Raw genomic sequence first — 14,419 nt, forward strand, 5'->3', positions numbered from 1 at the left:
TATATATTAGTAAGATGTTGTGATTTTTGTAAAGGTGGATGATCCCTCTGGCACAGTTCATCTTTTCTAGATGCTCTGAGCTGATTCTGCCTCTCTTGTTTGTGGTCACAGAAATAGATCCATGCACTATTGATCATGGTGGCTGCTCCGTACACGCCGTGTGTACTAAAGTGTCCCCAGGAGAGAGAACCTGTGTTTGTAAGGAAGGCTACGCTGGAGATGGGACGCTCTGCCTGGGTGAGTGCTCAGTGCACGTTCTGGTGATAGCGGAGAGACCTCATCTATGCAAAGGGGAATTTCAGACTAAAAGCATCAAGATTTCAGGTTAAAGTGTGGGATAAGTCAGTTCTCCTTTCACTGTGTTCATGCAGTGATTATTTCAAAGCAAGTAATTGCTGGCTGATCTTAATTCAACTGTCTTTATGGTTTTTTGTTGAGGTGTATGCACATCTATGTGTACATGTGTACATACATGCCTGTACGTGAGGTACGTGCTCAGCATTCTCCCAAGTCATGATTAGTGAAGTTGTCATCACTGTCCCAGCACAGTGCCACCTGAAACTGGACAGAGAGCCCACGCTGCTCTTGGCATCTGTCTCACTTGAATGGCCTCAAACCAGTGTTTTGGTCTCAAACCAAAAGAACTCTGAGACGTTTCTTGCCCTGACGCATGTTGTGTAAAGATGTGACAGAGGGTGAGGGCACACTCCTGTGGTGGTGCTCTGAGTTGAGGGTGGAGCTGTGGGAGAGTGCGGTCCTCTCATACCCTTTAAAGCACACCCAGGTAGGTGTGGGATTTTCTGTGGACAGATTTATCACAGCTCAGAGACCCACATGTGTCAGGAGTGGAACTTACAACTTGCAGTTGGACCCTGCTCCTTCACTATCACAAGTCACTTTTTCACCAAAGTGTTTCCCAAGCTGGGAAAGCCCTCCATATCGCTTTCCAAACACCTCTTCAGGTCACCAATTCCTGGCTGTCTTGAGCAGCCCTCAGCAATAATGTGACCTTATTGTTTTGCTGCAGAAATCGATCTCTGTCTTGAAAGCAATGGGGGCTGCCACACCAACGCAGAGTGCATTAAAACAGGCCCAAGGAAGGTGAGTATGTAAGATGTCAGGGCAGTGTTACTATGAAGTTTGTCACAGCTGTGTAGGTCTCTCAAATACAATTCTTTCCATGGCAGTGCACTGCCTTGTGCTTATTACCTTCCACATAGAAAAGCTGCCTGGGAAGGGCATGAAAAGATTGCTGTTTCCTTGAAAGCAGATGCCTTCTGTTGGCCAGAGGCTGGAGGCAGTCTTGGGTTTTATTTCTTGTTGACACAATGGTTATTCACTAATGTAGCACTGGATGCTATACCACTTGCTTTCCATCCAGCTCAGCCATCGCATGTTTTCCTTTACTGGGTTCAAGTTTCAGACTGAGCATCTGTTCTCCTTCCAGGTTGCCTGCAACTGTCTTCCTGGTTACAGTGGGAATGGTGTGAGCCACTGCAACCCCATCAACTTGTGTGAACAGGTATGTCTGCATTTTGCTGTTACCAGAGGTGAAGGCCACAGCCTTGAGACATCCCTTTCTCCCAGCAGTTAATAGCAAGAACAGAGTTAGCCTGCTTGTTTAGAGCTGGCTGTCTTGCCTTTTCACATACCTAAGGGATTTCCTCGTGTGTTGCCTCTCTCAGTGACCCAGCTGGTACTCCCTCTTGTGGGAGATGCAGTGTGGAAACAGTGACATAGGCTTGGAGGCACATGGGCTTGTTTCTTTGCAAGTATTTTGTGTGGAACATGCTCAAAAGATTACAAGTAATCTGTACTCACAGCATCGCTGCCATGTCAGTAACTCTCTCTGAATCATGGCATGATTTTGTAATTACTGTGAGTTCTAAAGTAAGGTGTGAAAGTCTTCTTTCATGGGAGGATTTGGTGCTGAAAAGCCCTTGAAGGTTTGGGTGAGGTTTATTCTTAGGCAGGACAGATGGGAGAAATGGTTTCCTTTCCACTGGACAGGATGTAGTTAGCAACTCCATCATGCAAGTGGCTTTCACATTGTTGGTGATGCCCCTCCATGCAAGCCTTTCGCTTTTCTTGCTAGAACAACGGAGGCTGTAGTCCCTTCGGGCTCTGCAAGTACACAGGCCCTGGCACTCGAAACTGCTCCTGCTCTGGGCAGAGTGTTGGAGATGGCTTCACCTGCCATGGCAAAGTGTATCAGGTGAGAAGCATGTGCAGCATCTTTTGTGTTTGGGCCCCTTGCCCTGCAGCAAACCCCTCCTTCCCCTCCAGGTGTAAGCTGCAGGTGAGCAGACTTGTAGTGTCATACCGAGAGGTGTGTGTTGTAGAGGTGTTGTAGTGTTAAAGGTGTTGTAGAGGTTAAAGACAGGTGCTTTGGGGCAAACTATCCATCAATTATAGGTGTGTTTGGGATGCCAGCTGGGGAAGAGAATCACAGTAAAGCAACCCTGCTCCAAAGGGAGCTGCAATGTGAACACTCTGCTGCTCTGATGACATTTGCTGTACCCCCAGGGTGCTGTTTTCTTAATGAGACAGGCAAATGGGAGTGCTTTTTTTTCCCCTGTGGGATCAGGGCAGGTGTCCCCTGCGGCCATGTCAGTCCAGTCTGGAGGTTGGCAATCTTTCTCTGGCTCTGTTGCCAATCCAACAGCTGTCCCTGGGAAAACTGCTCACCTTTTCTGGTAGTGGCAAATAAAAGCTGTCACGGCCACTGCAGAGCCAGGAGAAAAGAGATGGACTCAGTTCTGTGCTTCTGCTTTTACTGAAAATTAGTGTGGTAAGGAGAGGGAGTTTACTCTGCCAAGCTTATGCCTGCCACTCTGGACTCCCAGAACTATTAGTGGCAGTACAGCGAGGTTAAAGCAGATGTTTTGTGAAGCATTTGAAGTGTCCCATGAGCACAGGATCAGTTAAACCTATGAGACAGCTGCTGCAGAAGCAGACAGCTTTCATCTCTCTGCCTTATCCATCTTGCAGCATCTGCAATGTGAACGGTCCAGGCAAAGGTCACTGCCTGCTCTGTAACCTCCATGTCAGCCATACCCACAGTGATAGCAAGGAAGGGAGGGAAAGATGGCTATGGTGTGTCAGGAGCACCAGTGTCTTGTTGGGGTGGGAGAGTGACCTGGAGTGGAAGGAGCAAGTCACCGTGCTGGCTGGTGAGGAGGAAGTGGAAGGGTCTCCACTAACACCAGCTTTCTCTTTGTTTAAGGAGCTCAGAAGGATCGAAGATGCATCCTTGTTCTTTCAGATGATACTGGTTGGTGACAAACAGCTTTGTCCATATCTCTGTGTAGAAAATTCCACTTAGGGTTTTCTGCAAAGGGTCTTGCTAACTGGAACCATGTTTTCTGTTTCCCTTCCCACAATATGCTTTTCTACTACAGGCAGAAAACATCACAGAGCTCAGTGGGGCAGGGCCTTTCACTGTCTTTGTCCCACGGACAGATTTGATAGGAAACACCACAACAGTAAGTGTCCTCCCATCCTAAGCACTGTCAGGTGTTTGGTGCACCGCAGTGTCCGCTCTGGGGCTGCTCTGCCCAGTGAAACGAAGCAAAGAGACTGCACTGCAGAGGGTTAAAGGCATCCTCCATTCTCCATCAGTGCAAGAGCAGAGGTTTGGAGACTGGCTTACTGCAGAGACAATCTGGACAGGGGTGGGCATGGCTCCTGTTGTAAGGAGACCCTTACTGGAGCCACTGCCTTGTGGTTCTCAGAGCCCCTGTGCCAAATCAGTGGTGCATGGTGACTTTTGTTACCTGTGGCTGTAAGGGGCTGGTAACAGCAAGGCTTCACAGCATCTGTGATGAAGACCTCTTATTCCTGCCGTGCGCCGCCTCCCTTCTGTCCCTTCCTTCTAGTAACTGGGATGTCTGGGCCAAGTGGAGACATGAGGGAGGAGAGATCCTTATTCATGATCCTGTGAACCAGACTGGTTCGTGACCAGCAACTTTCTGGTGTAATGGAAGATCCTAATCCTCACAAGTCCTGTTGTGCAGCTTCGCATCACTAGTCCCAACCTTTTTCCCATGGGCCCCAAATCCACCTGGTAAAGGGACAATTCCCAACACCCACATATCTCAGGTGTCACTTCCTCAAGGCCAATGTGATTGTTTGTCCTCTATCAGGGGACCTAAATGCTGGTTTTGTCAAGCTGGATGAAATTTCCCAAAGCTCTCAAATGGTTTTGAGCATTCACCTCATTTGGGGGGGGGACTGGCTTTCCTGCTGGGAAGGGTCATGGGGCTTGGGCAATCCAGGTCTCCCTCATCAGGTCTGGGACCCCCCTACAAGGCAAAGCACCACTAATGTGATATTTTTCTTGTTTCCTCTCTGAAGTTTGAAGAGTGGAAGAGCAGAGGCCTCCTCCGGGACCTGCTTCGCTACCACATGGTGGGTTGCCAGAAGTTGCTGTCCAGTGACCTGGAGGCCCGGGAGTCCCTTACATCTTTATCTGGGCACGAAATAAAGACCACAGGGAAAGAGGTAGTTCTCTGCTACAATTCCCTTCTCTGTCCCACTTGTCAGGATGTCACTTGTGGAAAGTGACTTGCCCAGGGTCCGCAAATGGCTTATAGGGCAGTGCTGTGGGTGGGAATACCTCATGGCACCCCTTCTCTCTCAGAATAGCATCTATCTCAATGAGGAAGCCAAAGTAGTTGTGAGTGACATCATCGGCGTGAATGGGGTCATTCATTTCATCAACAAGATCCTTATTCCAAGTGACCTGGTGGACCGTAACATTTCCTCAGAGATGTCACAGGTGAGTCTGAAGCAGTGACTGCACTGGTAACTGCCATGGAGAGGACAGGGCTTGGATCTTTCTGCCGACAGCTCTGATAGTGCTGTCCCTGGTAAGGCTTTCCACCTACATCCTCAGCCCAGGGCCGTGTGGGGTGCTCTTCCTCCCTGTTCCTAGCTGTGTAGGGCATGTCTGAGGACATGGATTTGGCTTGTGAAGGTGACAGTATTTGTGGTGTGGCAATATTTGGGACAGAGGGAGCTGCAAGGGAACAACAGTACTAGATGTAGGCAGGGGGATCATGTCCCATGCCAACTATCATGCTGCTTTTCCAGTGTAGAGCAGATTGCAGTGTGGGATTGCCAGTGTCTCTCTGCTGCTCTCAAACAAGTGCTAGGAGTTTATAGATCCTCCATTTTACAGTAAATAACACATTTTCTGTACAGCACAACCGAGTGCTGAGATTCATCCCAGCTCCTGCCATAGCAGTGTCTACCCAGGATAAATCAGAAAAGTGGCAGCTGCTGAATGCCAGCTCCTACCAGGACAAATCCATCGGCATGAGGATGACACAGATAAACTTGTTGTGTTTAGCTACTGTAGTTGTTAACGGTCCACTTTCTCCCTTGCATTACTGCTCCAGCTCTTGGAGAGGCATCTCTTACTGACCAGTGTTTGCTTTCTTCCCTCTGCAGCAAAACATCACGGAAGTGGCTGAGGCTTTTGGATACACCATTTATAGCAAGCTGCTGCAGGTGAGCAACCTGACTCCTGCCGCTCCGTAGGGAGGTGCTGTGTACACGTGCACGTTCAGTTTTGGCTTGTGGCTTTTCCTTTGCATCCCCCCCCTTATCTTGGACAGGACGCAGAGCTGCTTCCACTGGTTAGTGACCCCCTGCATAGACCCTTCACCATGCTGTGGCCCACAGATGCTGCATTTAACAACCTCTCAGAGAAAAGGCAGAAGTGGCTGTACCGCAGAGAGCATCGGGATGTGCTGGCCTCCTACCTCAAAGCACACATGATCAGGGACACAAAGGTAAGTGTGACAACAAACAGCTTCCTACCTCCTGAGGCCACATGTGGTGCCACCACCTGCCTACGGGTACCCCAGAGCAACCTTGCCCAGTATTTTGCTGCTGTAGAACATGCAGCATGTTAGTTGTCTTGAGAAGACCCAAAGCTGTTTGAGCATTTGAGACAACTACCACTTCATCATGAACCTCTGATGCAGCGTGGCTGAGCTGAAACTTTCTGTCTTCAGCTTCTTGGGGCGGCCACATCACCCCCAGAGCAGCAAGGCAAGGCTCACAAACAGGCTCTTGTCTATAGGGGTGCTGAACAAGGAAAGAGTCCAGCTGAGCAAAACCAGGGTCTGCTTACACATGCTGGTCTCTCACTGTTCATGAATCTGAGACTAACCCAGTGTGGTTACGCTGTTCCACCCACATGCTGCCATGTCATGTCCCCTATCAGCGTGGCTGCTGGACTCCTCCTCACCAGGCACCATTCCATTAGAAGGATGAACTGCCAGTTTTGCCTGTCTCCCTCTTCATGTTCTCCATTTTCCCTCTTAGATTGTTGCTGGTAACGTGCCCCAACTCAAATCCATACGGACCATGCATGGCTCCACCATCTCGTTCAGCTGCAGCAAAGCCCACGTGGTGAGTGACGGTGATACTGGGCTCTGCTTTCCACTGAGCAGGTGTCCCTGGGCATAGCCACGGGTCAACTGATGCTCTGTGTTGGTCACCAGTGGGAAGTGAACACAGAGCTGGGGTGCTTGCAGGCTGAGATGTCCCATTCCCCTGACTATGGAGTAGTCTCTACAGAAGCCTGTAGAGTCACAGGACTGTGGCCAGCTGGCAGGGAAGTGTGGATGTGTGTGGTACCTGCACATGCACTTCCCGATGACCAGGTTGCGAAGCCAACCACATGGTGCCATGACCTTTACAGAGCACGTGGTGCATGGACAGAGGCCATTTCTTTTAGGAGAGATGGCCATGAAAAGTGGCAATCGGGAAGGGTGGCCACGGACATGAGCACAGATAGTTTGGAGAGTTCTTGGGGTGACTGAGAAGTCATGGCAGCCAAAAAGGGCAACTTTTGGGTGGTGCAGCCAGGATGTAGGGTGTGCCAGGATAACAAGTTGCTTTCTTTCTCTTGTAGGGGGAGCTTCTGGTGGGAAACGGGGATGCCACCATCATCCAGAGGCACATGGAATTCAATGGGGGCATTGCTTATGGCATCAATAGACTTTTGGAGCCACCAGATCTGGGATCCCGCTGTGATGAGTTCGTCTTTGTTGAACTGCAGGTGAACACTTGCAATGAAACTAATGAGGATCTGTGCCATCTGTTGAGTCTCACGCCTGGGAAGAGGCATGGCGGGGGCTTGCTGCCCTTCCTTGGCAGAGCTCCGAGCAGCTGAGAGAGGCAGAAGCACATATTGAGCTGTTGTGGGGTTTCTTTCTCCCCTCCACAGGGATCTACAGAGAGCTGCGGACCCTGTGGATTGGAGCCACCCTGCCCTGCTGGCTCTGTTGAACAGGTAAAGCTCACAGCTTTGCAACTAGGGAGGCCTGTTACAGGACTGATGACAATACCCAAGGCCTGCTCGTGTTTTAGCAGCAAAATGAAGGCACGCCTGCATGTGGCAAGTCCCTCGGCTCAGTCGCATTGTCCACGCCTTGCCCTGAGTCACGGGGCCCCATAGGGCAGGAGCTGGGCTGAGCAACATGGGGTCGGGGGCTCCAGTGGTCTTTGCTTGGTCAAACCCTATATGGGTGACAGCAGCTCCAAGGGTCCCTGCGGCAGCACAGGGGCTTCTCTGGGTGCTTTACAGCAAAAGAGCTCAGACTGGCCGCTGAAAATAGACCATGAATCAGGTGGTGAGCAGCCTTGGAGGGCAGTAGTTGTACCGTACCCTCACTGCGTCACCCCTTGTTTCTCTCTGCCGGGCTTCTGGCGTGTCCCTGAGGTACATCTGTGGCTCCTCTGTCACCAGCCCCTTCACATGTTAGGAAGCCTCTGTTATTTGTCATAAAACTGAACGAGTGGCACAAGAAAAGTCAAGGTAAGACATCAGGGACCAATGCAGCGAACTCTGTGTTTTGCCTGTTTCCTCACAGGGGAAAACCAGGCACTGCTACTATTATGGAAACCCTCTGTGGAGAAACACTTTTCTGTTTCACCACAACTCCTTGTTACGACGATCCCGGCTGCCCTCGCCATGGGACACCTTCAGAAGACCCACCTTTCCCAGGGGGCTTCAGAAAAAAGGCTGCAAGAGGAGCTGCTTTTCCAGCCAGTGGGTCCCTCAGTGCTGTGCGAACCACTATGGCCGTGACTGTTGGGGTAAGGAGCCACACGACCCTTTCTCTTGTGGGAAGGTCAAACAGCAGATGTCTGGCGTCCGTGAATGTGCTTCCCTTGGGAAGGGTGGGCAAAACCTCAGGCTGGGAGCCCCAGTTTGTAGAGGGTGCAGGGCAGCCCCCTGGGAGTGTGTGTGGATGGTATCGTAACAGGGAATTCCCTTTCCTTGGAGAACCACTTGTCCCCATGGACAGCCCTGGGCACAGGGCTGCAGGGGTGGCTGTGAGACGTGGCACTCACCCCTAGATGTTGCTGATGCTCAACCATTCTCCAGCGTTTGCCCTCTGAGATTTTCTGCGTGGGCAGCTTTCACATCCTTGGATGAGTCTGCTGCCAGGTCAGCATGGGGCGGGCCAGCACAAACTCAGCATGCTGCAAGAGGGTCATCCCAGGCTATGTAAAATGTGTCCTTCTTGCCCCCATTCCTAAAATTTATTGTTATAGGATGTCCCCAGCACTCATTCCCAGGGCTCTGTTGTCCAAGCACCCCATAAACAGCAGCTCATGTGGTACCAGGCTCCCCTCCAGCACAGGGTCACTTTGTCACTGCAGCCTCACTAAGGTGCCCCATTTGCAGCATGCCCAGGAGGGCTGGAGGCACCGTGCGGTAACCGTGGCACCTGCGATGACAAAATCAGTGGCTCAGGGAGATGCAACTGCAGTGAAGCTTTCATCGGGACCAGCTGTGAGCTGTGCGCACCGGGCAGATACGGGCCAGACTGCCGAGGTAAGGGGGAAGCTGTGGGGTGGCAGCAATGCAGGGGGTTGTGCGGAGGTGGCTGTGAGACCACTTGGAGAGGGGGTGGGTGCTGGGCTGCCCTCTTTGCAGCTCACAGCACGGGAGTCGGTGCTGCCACATATGCATCAGTCCCAGTAATGCTCAGGTCAGACCTCTGGGGTTGGGGCCATCCCTCTATGTGCGCTCAGCAGGACAAGCACTTGGGCAAACATAGTTTGCCATCTCAAACTACTTCAGGTGTATCACAAAATCACAGAATCGCTCGGTTGGAAAAGACCTCTGAGATCGTCACGTCCAACCACTCCTGTCTACCCACTAAACCATATCCCTAAGTACCTCGTCTACCCGCTCTTTAAATACATCCAGGGATGGTGACTCCACCACCTCCCTGGGCAGTCTGTTCTCAGTGTAGTTCGAGAAGGCTGGGTGCAGGTGCCAGGATCCGTGCTGCTGATGGCCTCACTTCTGTGCTGAGGCCCCAGGGTCAAAAACTTATTGTTTGTCACAGCTGAGAGCCCCAGGCTGGCAGAAAGTGTTATGGCATATTTTGGGCTATGGGACAAACCCACAAGTTGTGGTTAACCCCGTACAGAAAGAGCATCTCCTGGGACGTGCTCAGCAGGGACCGGTGCCCCTGTGAGGCAAAGAGAAGGAAAAGGGGGTTCTCCATTTCCCCATCCCAAGCTGGGCCCAAAGTCTCCAGGAATGTTCTTCATGGCTGTTTGGTCGCAGAGGCTCAGAGTGGAAACCACATCTCTAGGAATTCTCAGGGGAGGGGAACAATGAGGGTCTGTGGGTGCAGAGAGGCTTCCCCTCCTTCACAGAGGGTGTGATTTGCAGGGGGAGGCCAGGGCTGGCAGTGACAGGGAGGGATGTGTGCGTGCTGCTGTGCCTGCCCTCATGCACTGCCCACACGAGCTGCAGTTCTGCCGTGTCTGTGCCATGGCCTGAGCATGGCCTTTCGCTGCCACCAAGGCAGATGCCACGACAGTGTTTTCACCCGTTCCTCACAGAGTGTAACTGCACTGAGAATGGCGTGTGCAACGCAGGACTGCATGGCGATGGCTTCTGCTTCTGCAGCGAGGGCTGGACTGGAGACCACTGTGAAATCAGACAAGGTGAAGGATGTCAAGCCCCATCACCCGCTGTTCTCTGCAACTCAGTGCTGTGCAGCTGCTTTGGCAGCAGCTGGATTGTTCAAGCAGCTGCTCAGAAATATCTCCAAAAAGGAGCTCCCAGTTGCAGGGCTTATCCTGAGAGCTGGCCTGTGCCGTTGAATTTCACAAGGGTTGGGGTGGTAAGGAGGAGGAAAGCTACCCTTGATCATGAACAAGTTCCTGAGCTCAGAGGTGCTCCAGGAAGAGCCTGAAGGCGAGCTGCAGGCGTGAGGCTTATCTGAAAGAGTCCTCTGGGTTCGGCTAAGGCATCTGCAGAAAAGCACAGGAGGAAAGAGAGGGGAGCATGGGGCAGGTGAGGGGACAGGCAGCCATGCCAGTGTTGCAGCCCTTAGATCATTCTCCTGTGTGTGTTCTGGTTTCAGTCGTGACACCCACCTGCTCTCCACCGTGCCACCCCCAGGCCGTCTGCCGCTCCGGCAACCTCTGCGAATGCGACCTTCACTACGAAGGAGATGGGAGAACCTGCTTAGGTAGGGGGGAGCCAGGAGGGGCTGGGGTGGAGCAATGGTGAGCAAAGGGGACAGCGGACAAACAGCAAGACAACAGGTGACCGTCTCCTGAGCTCCAGGGAGGGTTGCCGTATGTGTGGGACAGCTGGCAGGAGAGACAGCCAGCCAGAGACCACCAGGATCTCTAGCAGGGTGTTCTAGTTACCCGAACACTTTCATCCCCGCAGTGATCGACATGTGTGGCCAGGACAACGGGGGGTGCGCCGGGCACGCACAGTGCACTCAGGTGGGCGTGAACATCTCCTGTGCCTGCAGCCCTGGGTACAGAGGCGACGGCTACGTCTGTGAACCCATAGACAGGTGTGCGGACGGCAGGAACGGGGACTGCAGTGAGCACGCCAACTGCATCAGCACCGGGCCGGTGAGTGCATCCCCAGGTCTGGGCAGACCTGCCTGCCTGGGAGCACAGCGAAGGCAGCCGTGGGATGCTTCAGGCTGTCCTCTGGTACCGCAGTCCCCTCGGGCCTGCACCTCCTCTCTGGTCCCCTCAGGTATTGCGCTCATCCTGCAGGTCCTTACTGCCAGGCAGGGTCCATGGCCTCACTCTGCTGGTGACAGTCCTGCTGATGTTATGCCGAGGCCATTTTTTCTCATTCCTCTGTCCAAGGGGCATAAGCTGTGTCAGTTGTGGCATTTCTGGACTGTTCTGGGGACTGCAGGATGGTCCTTTGAGGATGATGCTGGCTATTTTTGCAGAGGAACCAGAGCTGCTCACTGCAGGCCAGAAGATGGGACTGAAAACATGATGTAGTGCAAGAATCGAGAGCCACATACCTTGAAGCTCAGCTGTCCTTCAGACAAAGATTTAATGTGACACTTTTTGGTTCATGTGCAATTGGATGTGGGTGCAGGACAGAGCCCGTGTGGCCTGTCATAGTCCTGGCAGGCTGTGGAAGCATTCTGAAGGCTCATCCCTATCTTCACAGGGATACAAGGACCCTCAGCCAGCATCTCACAGAATCACAGAATGTTAGGGATTGGAAGGGACCTCAAAAGATCATCTAGTTCAATCCCCCTGTGTGTTTGCACCCACACAAATGCTGGCCTTCCTTTGTGCTGCAGAATGAGCGGCGCTGCGAGTGCAAGCGGGGCTATGTCGGTGATGGGATCCAGTGCCTGGAAGAGGCCGTGCCCCCCACGGACCGGTGCCTGGAAGACAACGGGCAGTGCCATCGGGAGGCCATTTGCACCGACCTGCACTTTCACGGTGAGTGTGCTCCATCCCGCAGTGCCAAGGCTGATGTTCGTGGAGAGGTCACACGCCCTCATCCTTCACCTTCTGGCTGGGGCAGAGCTGGGGGTGGGATGGCCAAGGGGACAGGGACTTGTCTGTCTCGGGCTGGTTTTCGCATTCCCCTTTTCTTCTACGTATTTTACGGGTGAGGACAAGCCATCCTTGTCTGCTCCCGTGTGACGCGTGAGAGCCTCTCAGAGGAAGCCGTGCCACATCCCGCCTCGCCTTCGCCCCTCGTGCAGCACAAAGCACCCATGGTGCTGTCTGTGCCCACACAGGGAACCCATGCGATTGCCCTGGGAGGCTGCTCACTCTCTCTACTGCATTGATGCTCCCTGACCTTGGTATCTTGCAGATAAGACCATGGGTGTATTTCATCTGCAGTCACCCCGAAAAAAGTACGACTTCACTTACGAGCAGGCTCAGGAGGCCTGTGCCACAGAAGGAGCTTCCCTGGCCACTTTCCAGCAGCTCTCGGCAGCACAACAGGTCAGGGCAGGGATGCAGAGGCCGGGCAGAGGCCACCTCTGTCACCTCGTGGGGTGGGGACTTGCAGTGCTTCTCCCTGGGCCCTGTCCAGAGGTGGCGAGTCTGTGACGTGTGGGTGGGCGACCGGCCAGGCCCTGGTTCCTTCACCTCCATCCATGAAACCAAGAGGGCTGGTGGGTCTTGCCAGTCGCCCTGGGGTGAGGCCTCTGGCAGTGCCCAACCCTTTAGGTGCTGGGGGAAAGTCAAATAAGGCTGCACAGAGGGAATGTGCATCAGGGCAGGAAACCCACACCAGAGGTATTACTTTTAATCTAATAATTCATTTTCCTCTGCTAGATGGGATTCCACCTATGCTTGGTGGGTTGGCTGGACAACGGCACAGCCGGATACCCCACAGCCTACCCCAGCCCCAGCTGTGGGGCAAACCGAGTGGGCATTGTGGACTACGGCTCCCGAAGCAACCTGAGCGAGACCTGGGATGCATTCTGCTACAGGGAGAAGGGTGAGTGGCGCAAGCACGTTTCCTGGGGGAATTTCATGTCGGGCACAAGAGGTGTGTCGGAGCAGCCTTGGAGCGTGAGGCCCCATCAGGTGGGCACATCCCCCTCTCCCCTTGCCCCTGTCAGGAGGAAACGTGCTGAAGGGCATCCAGAAGTCAAGAGAGAGGTGGTCAGTGTAGTCAGCATCGGCAAGTCGAGTCACATCTTGGTGTTCCTCTGCAGATCTGACGTGCACCTGCCGTGACGGGTTCGTGGGAGATGGGTATTGGTGCAGCGGCAAACTCCCCGATGTGCTCGCAGACCACGCGCGCTTCTCCACCTTCTATTCCGTAAGCGATGCTCTCCTGGTTCTTCAGTACGCCGGGAGCCATCCGCAAGGCAAAGGGAGGGACTGGCTGCAGCAGGAAGAAGTGGGGGTTTGGCCTCTATGCGGGGTGGAGGATACGGACACAGAGGCAATTTCTTTCTGGAGCTGGGGTTGGTAACGGCCTTGAGCTCCCTGCAGCATGCACATGGGGAAGATCTGCTGTCTTTTCCAGATGTTGCTTGATTTTGCCAATGGCACAGAAGAAGGACTGGATTTTTTCAACTATTTGTCTGATGACTCCACTCCCAAAACTCTCTTTGTCCCCCTGAATTCTGGCTTCGCAGACAATGAAGTAAGCAAGCAGGGATAAGCGGCTGCTTGAGGGCGCATGGAACAAACTATCAGGGCCCCAGAGGAGAGTAGGAGTCCACCAAAGCCGGTGTGATGGTGATGTGAAACAGTCTGGGGAAGGAGGAGGAATTTAGATCAGAGAGGCCCACTGGAGGTCCAGCCTCTCACTCAGGAGAGCCATTTAGGTCAGGTTGCTCAGAGCCTTCTCCCGTTGAGCTTGGACTGTTCCTAAGGCTGGCAGGCCTTGCTTCTCTGTGTGAGTAGGTTTGTGTCATGTTGCCCTTGAGCTGAGCTGTCTTGTGGCCATGGAGAGTGTCTGAGCTTAGGCCAGATGGGGGCTGCACACAGCAGGAGGGAAGGGGTGAGAGCCACCTCAGCCATTCCTGACTCCTGCTCTCCCTGTTGCTTTTTCAGACACTGACAGGAGAAGACCTGAAGCTCCATGTGTCATCCAGCAACATCGTCCTCTTCAGCTTCAACCTCACAACGGGCACCATCATCCCATCCCAGTCAGGATATGACCTCCATGTGTCAGACCTCCCCGTGGGCAACAGCACAGAGCACGCGGTAGGTTCAACCTCGACAGAGGTAAAACAAAAAACCCAAAAGTTTTCACCGCATCATTTGAGACAGGGAACGGGGGGAGGCTTTCTGTCAGCCCTATCATCTCTGTCCTGTGCTGTAGGGTGCCAAAGGCATCAATGACACGATGATCGTAGAGTGGGACATCATGGCTTTCAATGGCATCATTCATGCGATTGCGGAGCCACTCAAGGTCCCACCGCCCCGTGTTCATCTTGGTCAGGTGAGTGCCGAGGGCACAGACAGGGGAGGAAGGTGCTGAAACAGCTGGCGCCAGGCCTGAGAATGGATGAGGTGACCAAGTCATCCCAAGGACCAGGGCCTCTGCTCTCCAGGCTCATTTTGACCTGTGGTCATGGCGAGGAGCAGAGTGGGTGGCTGGGCGGGAGAGCCCGCC

The 14,419-nt window shown here is 53.2% G+C and overlaps 1 protein-coding gene across 1 annotated transcript; it reads left to right on the forward strand.

Annotated features, from left to right (window-relative positions):
- Positions 1-1,027: 1,027 nt before the first annotated feature.
- On the forward strand, positions 1,028-14,245 carry LOC104545746 (stabilin-1-like; the record flags this gene model as incomplete). Its single annotated transcript, XM_010190956.1, has 19 exons — positions 1,028-1,101; positions 1,448-1,522; positions 2,096-2,215; positions 4,357-4,503; positions 4,643-4,780; positions 5,455-5,514; positions 5,622-5,798; positions 6,337-6,423; positions 6,929-7,075; positions 7,244-7,309; positions 10,451-10,520; positions 10,727-10,920; positions 11,622-11,766; positions 12,149-12,282; positions 12,619-12,784; positions 13,005-13,111; positions 13,322-13,441; positions 13,855-14,007; positions 14,126-14,245. Coding segments are annotated over 19 exons (2,300 nt in total), but the record flags the coding sequence as incomplete, so codon positions are not given.
- Between the last annotated feature and the right edge of the window lie 174 nt (positions 14,246-14,419).

The sequence above is a fragment of the Mesitornis unicolor genome, unplaced genomic scaffold (assembly GCF_000695765.1).
Source record: "Mesitornis unicolor isolate BGI_N332 unplaced genomic scaffold, ASM69576v1 scaffold20898, whole genome shotgun sequence".
NCBI classification, from domain to species: domain Eukaryota; kingdom Metazoa; phylum Chordata; class Aves; order Mesitornithiformes; family Mesitornithidae; genus Mesitornis; species Mesitornis unicolor.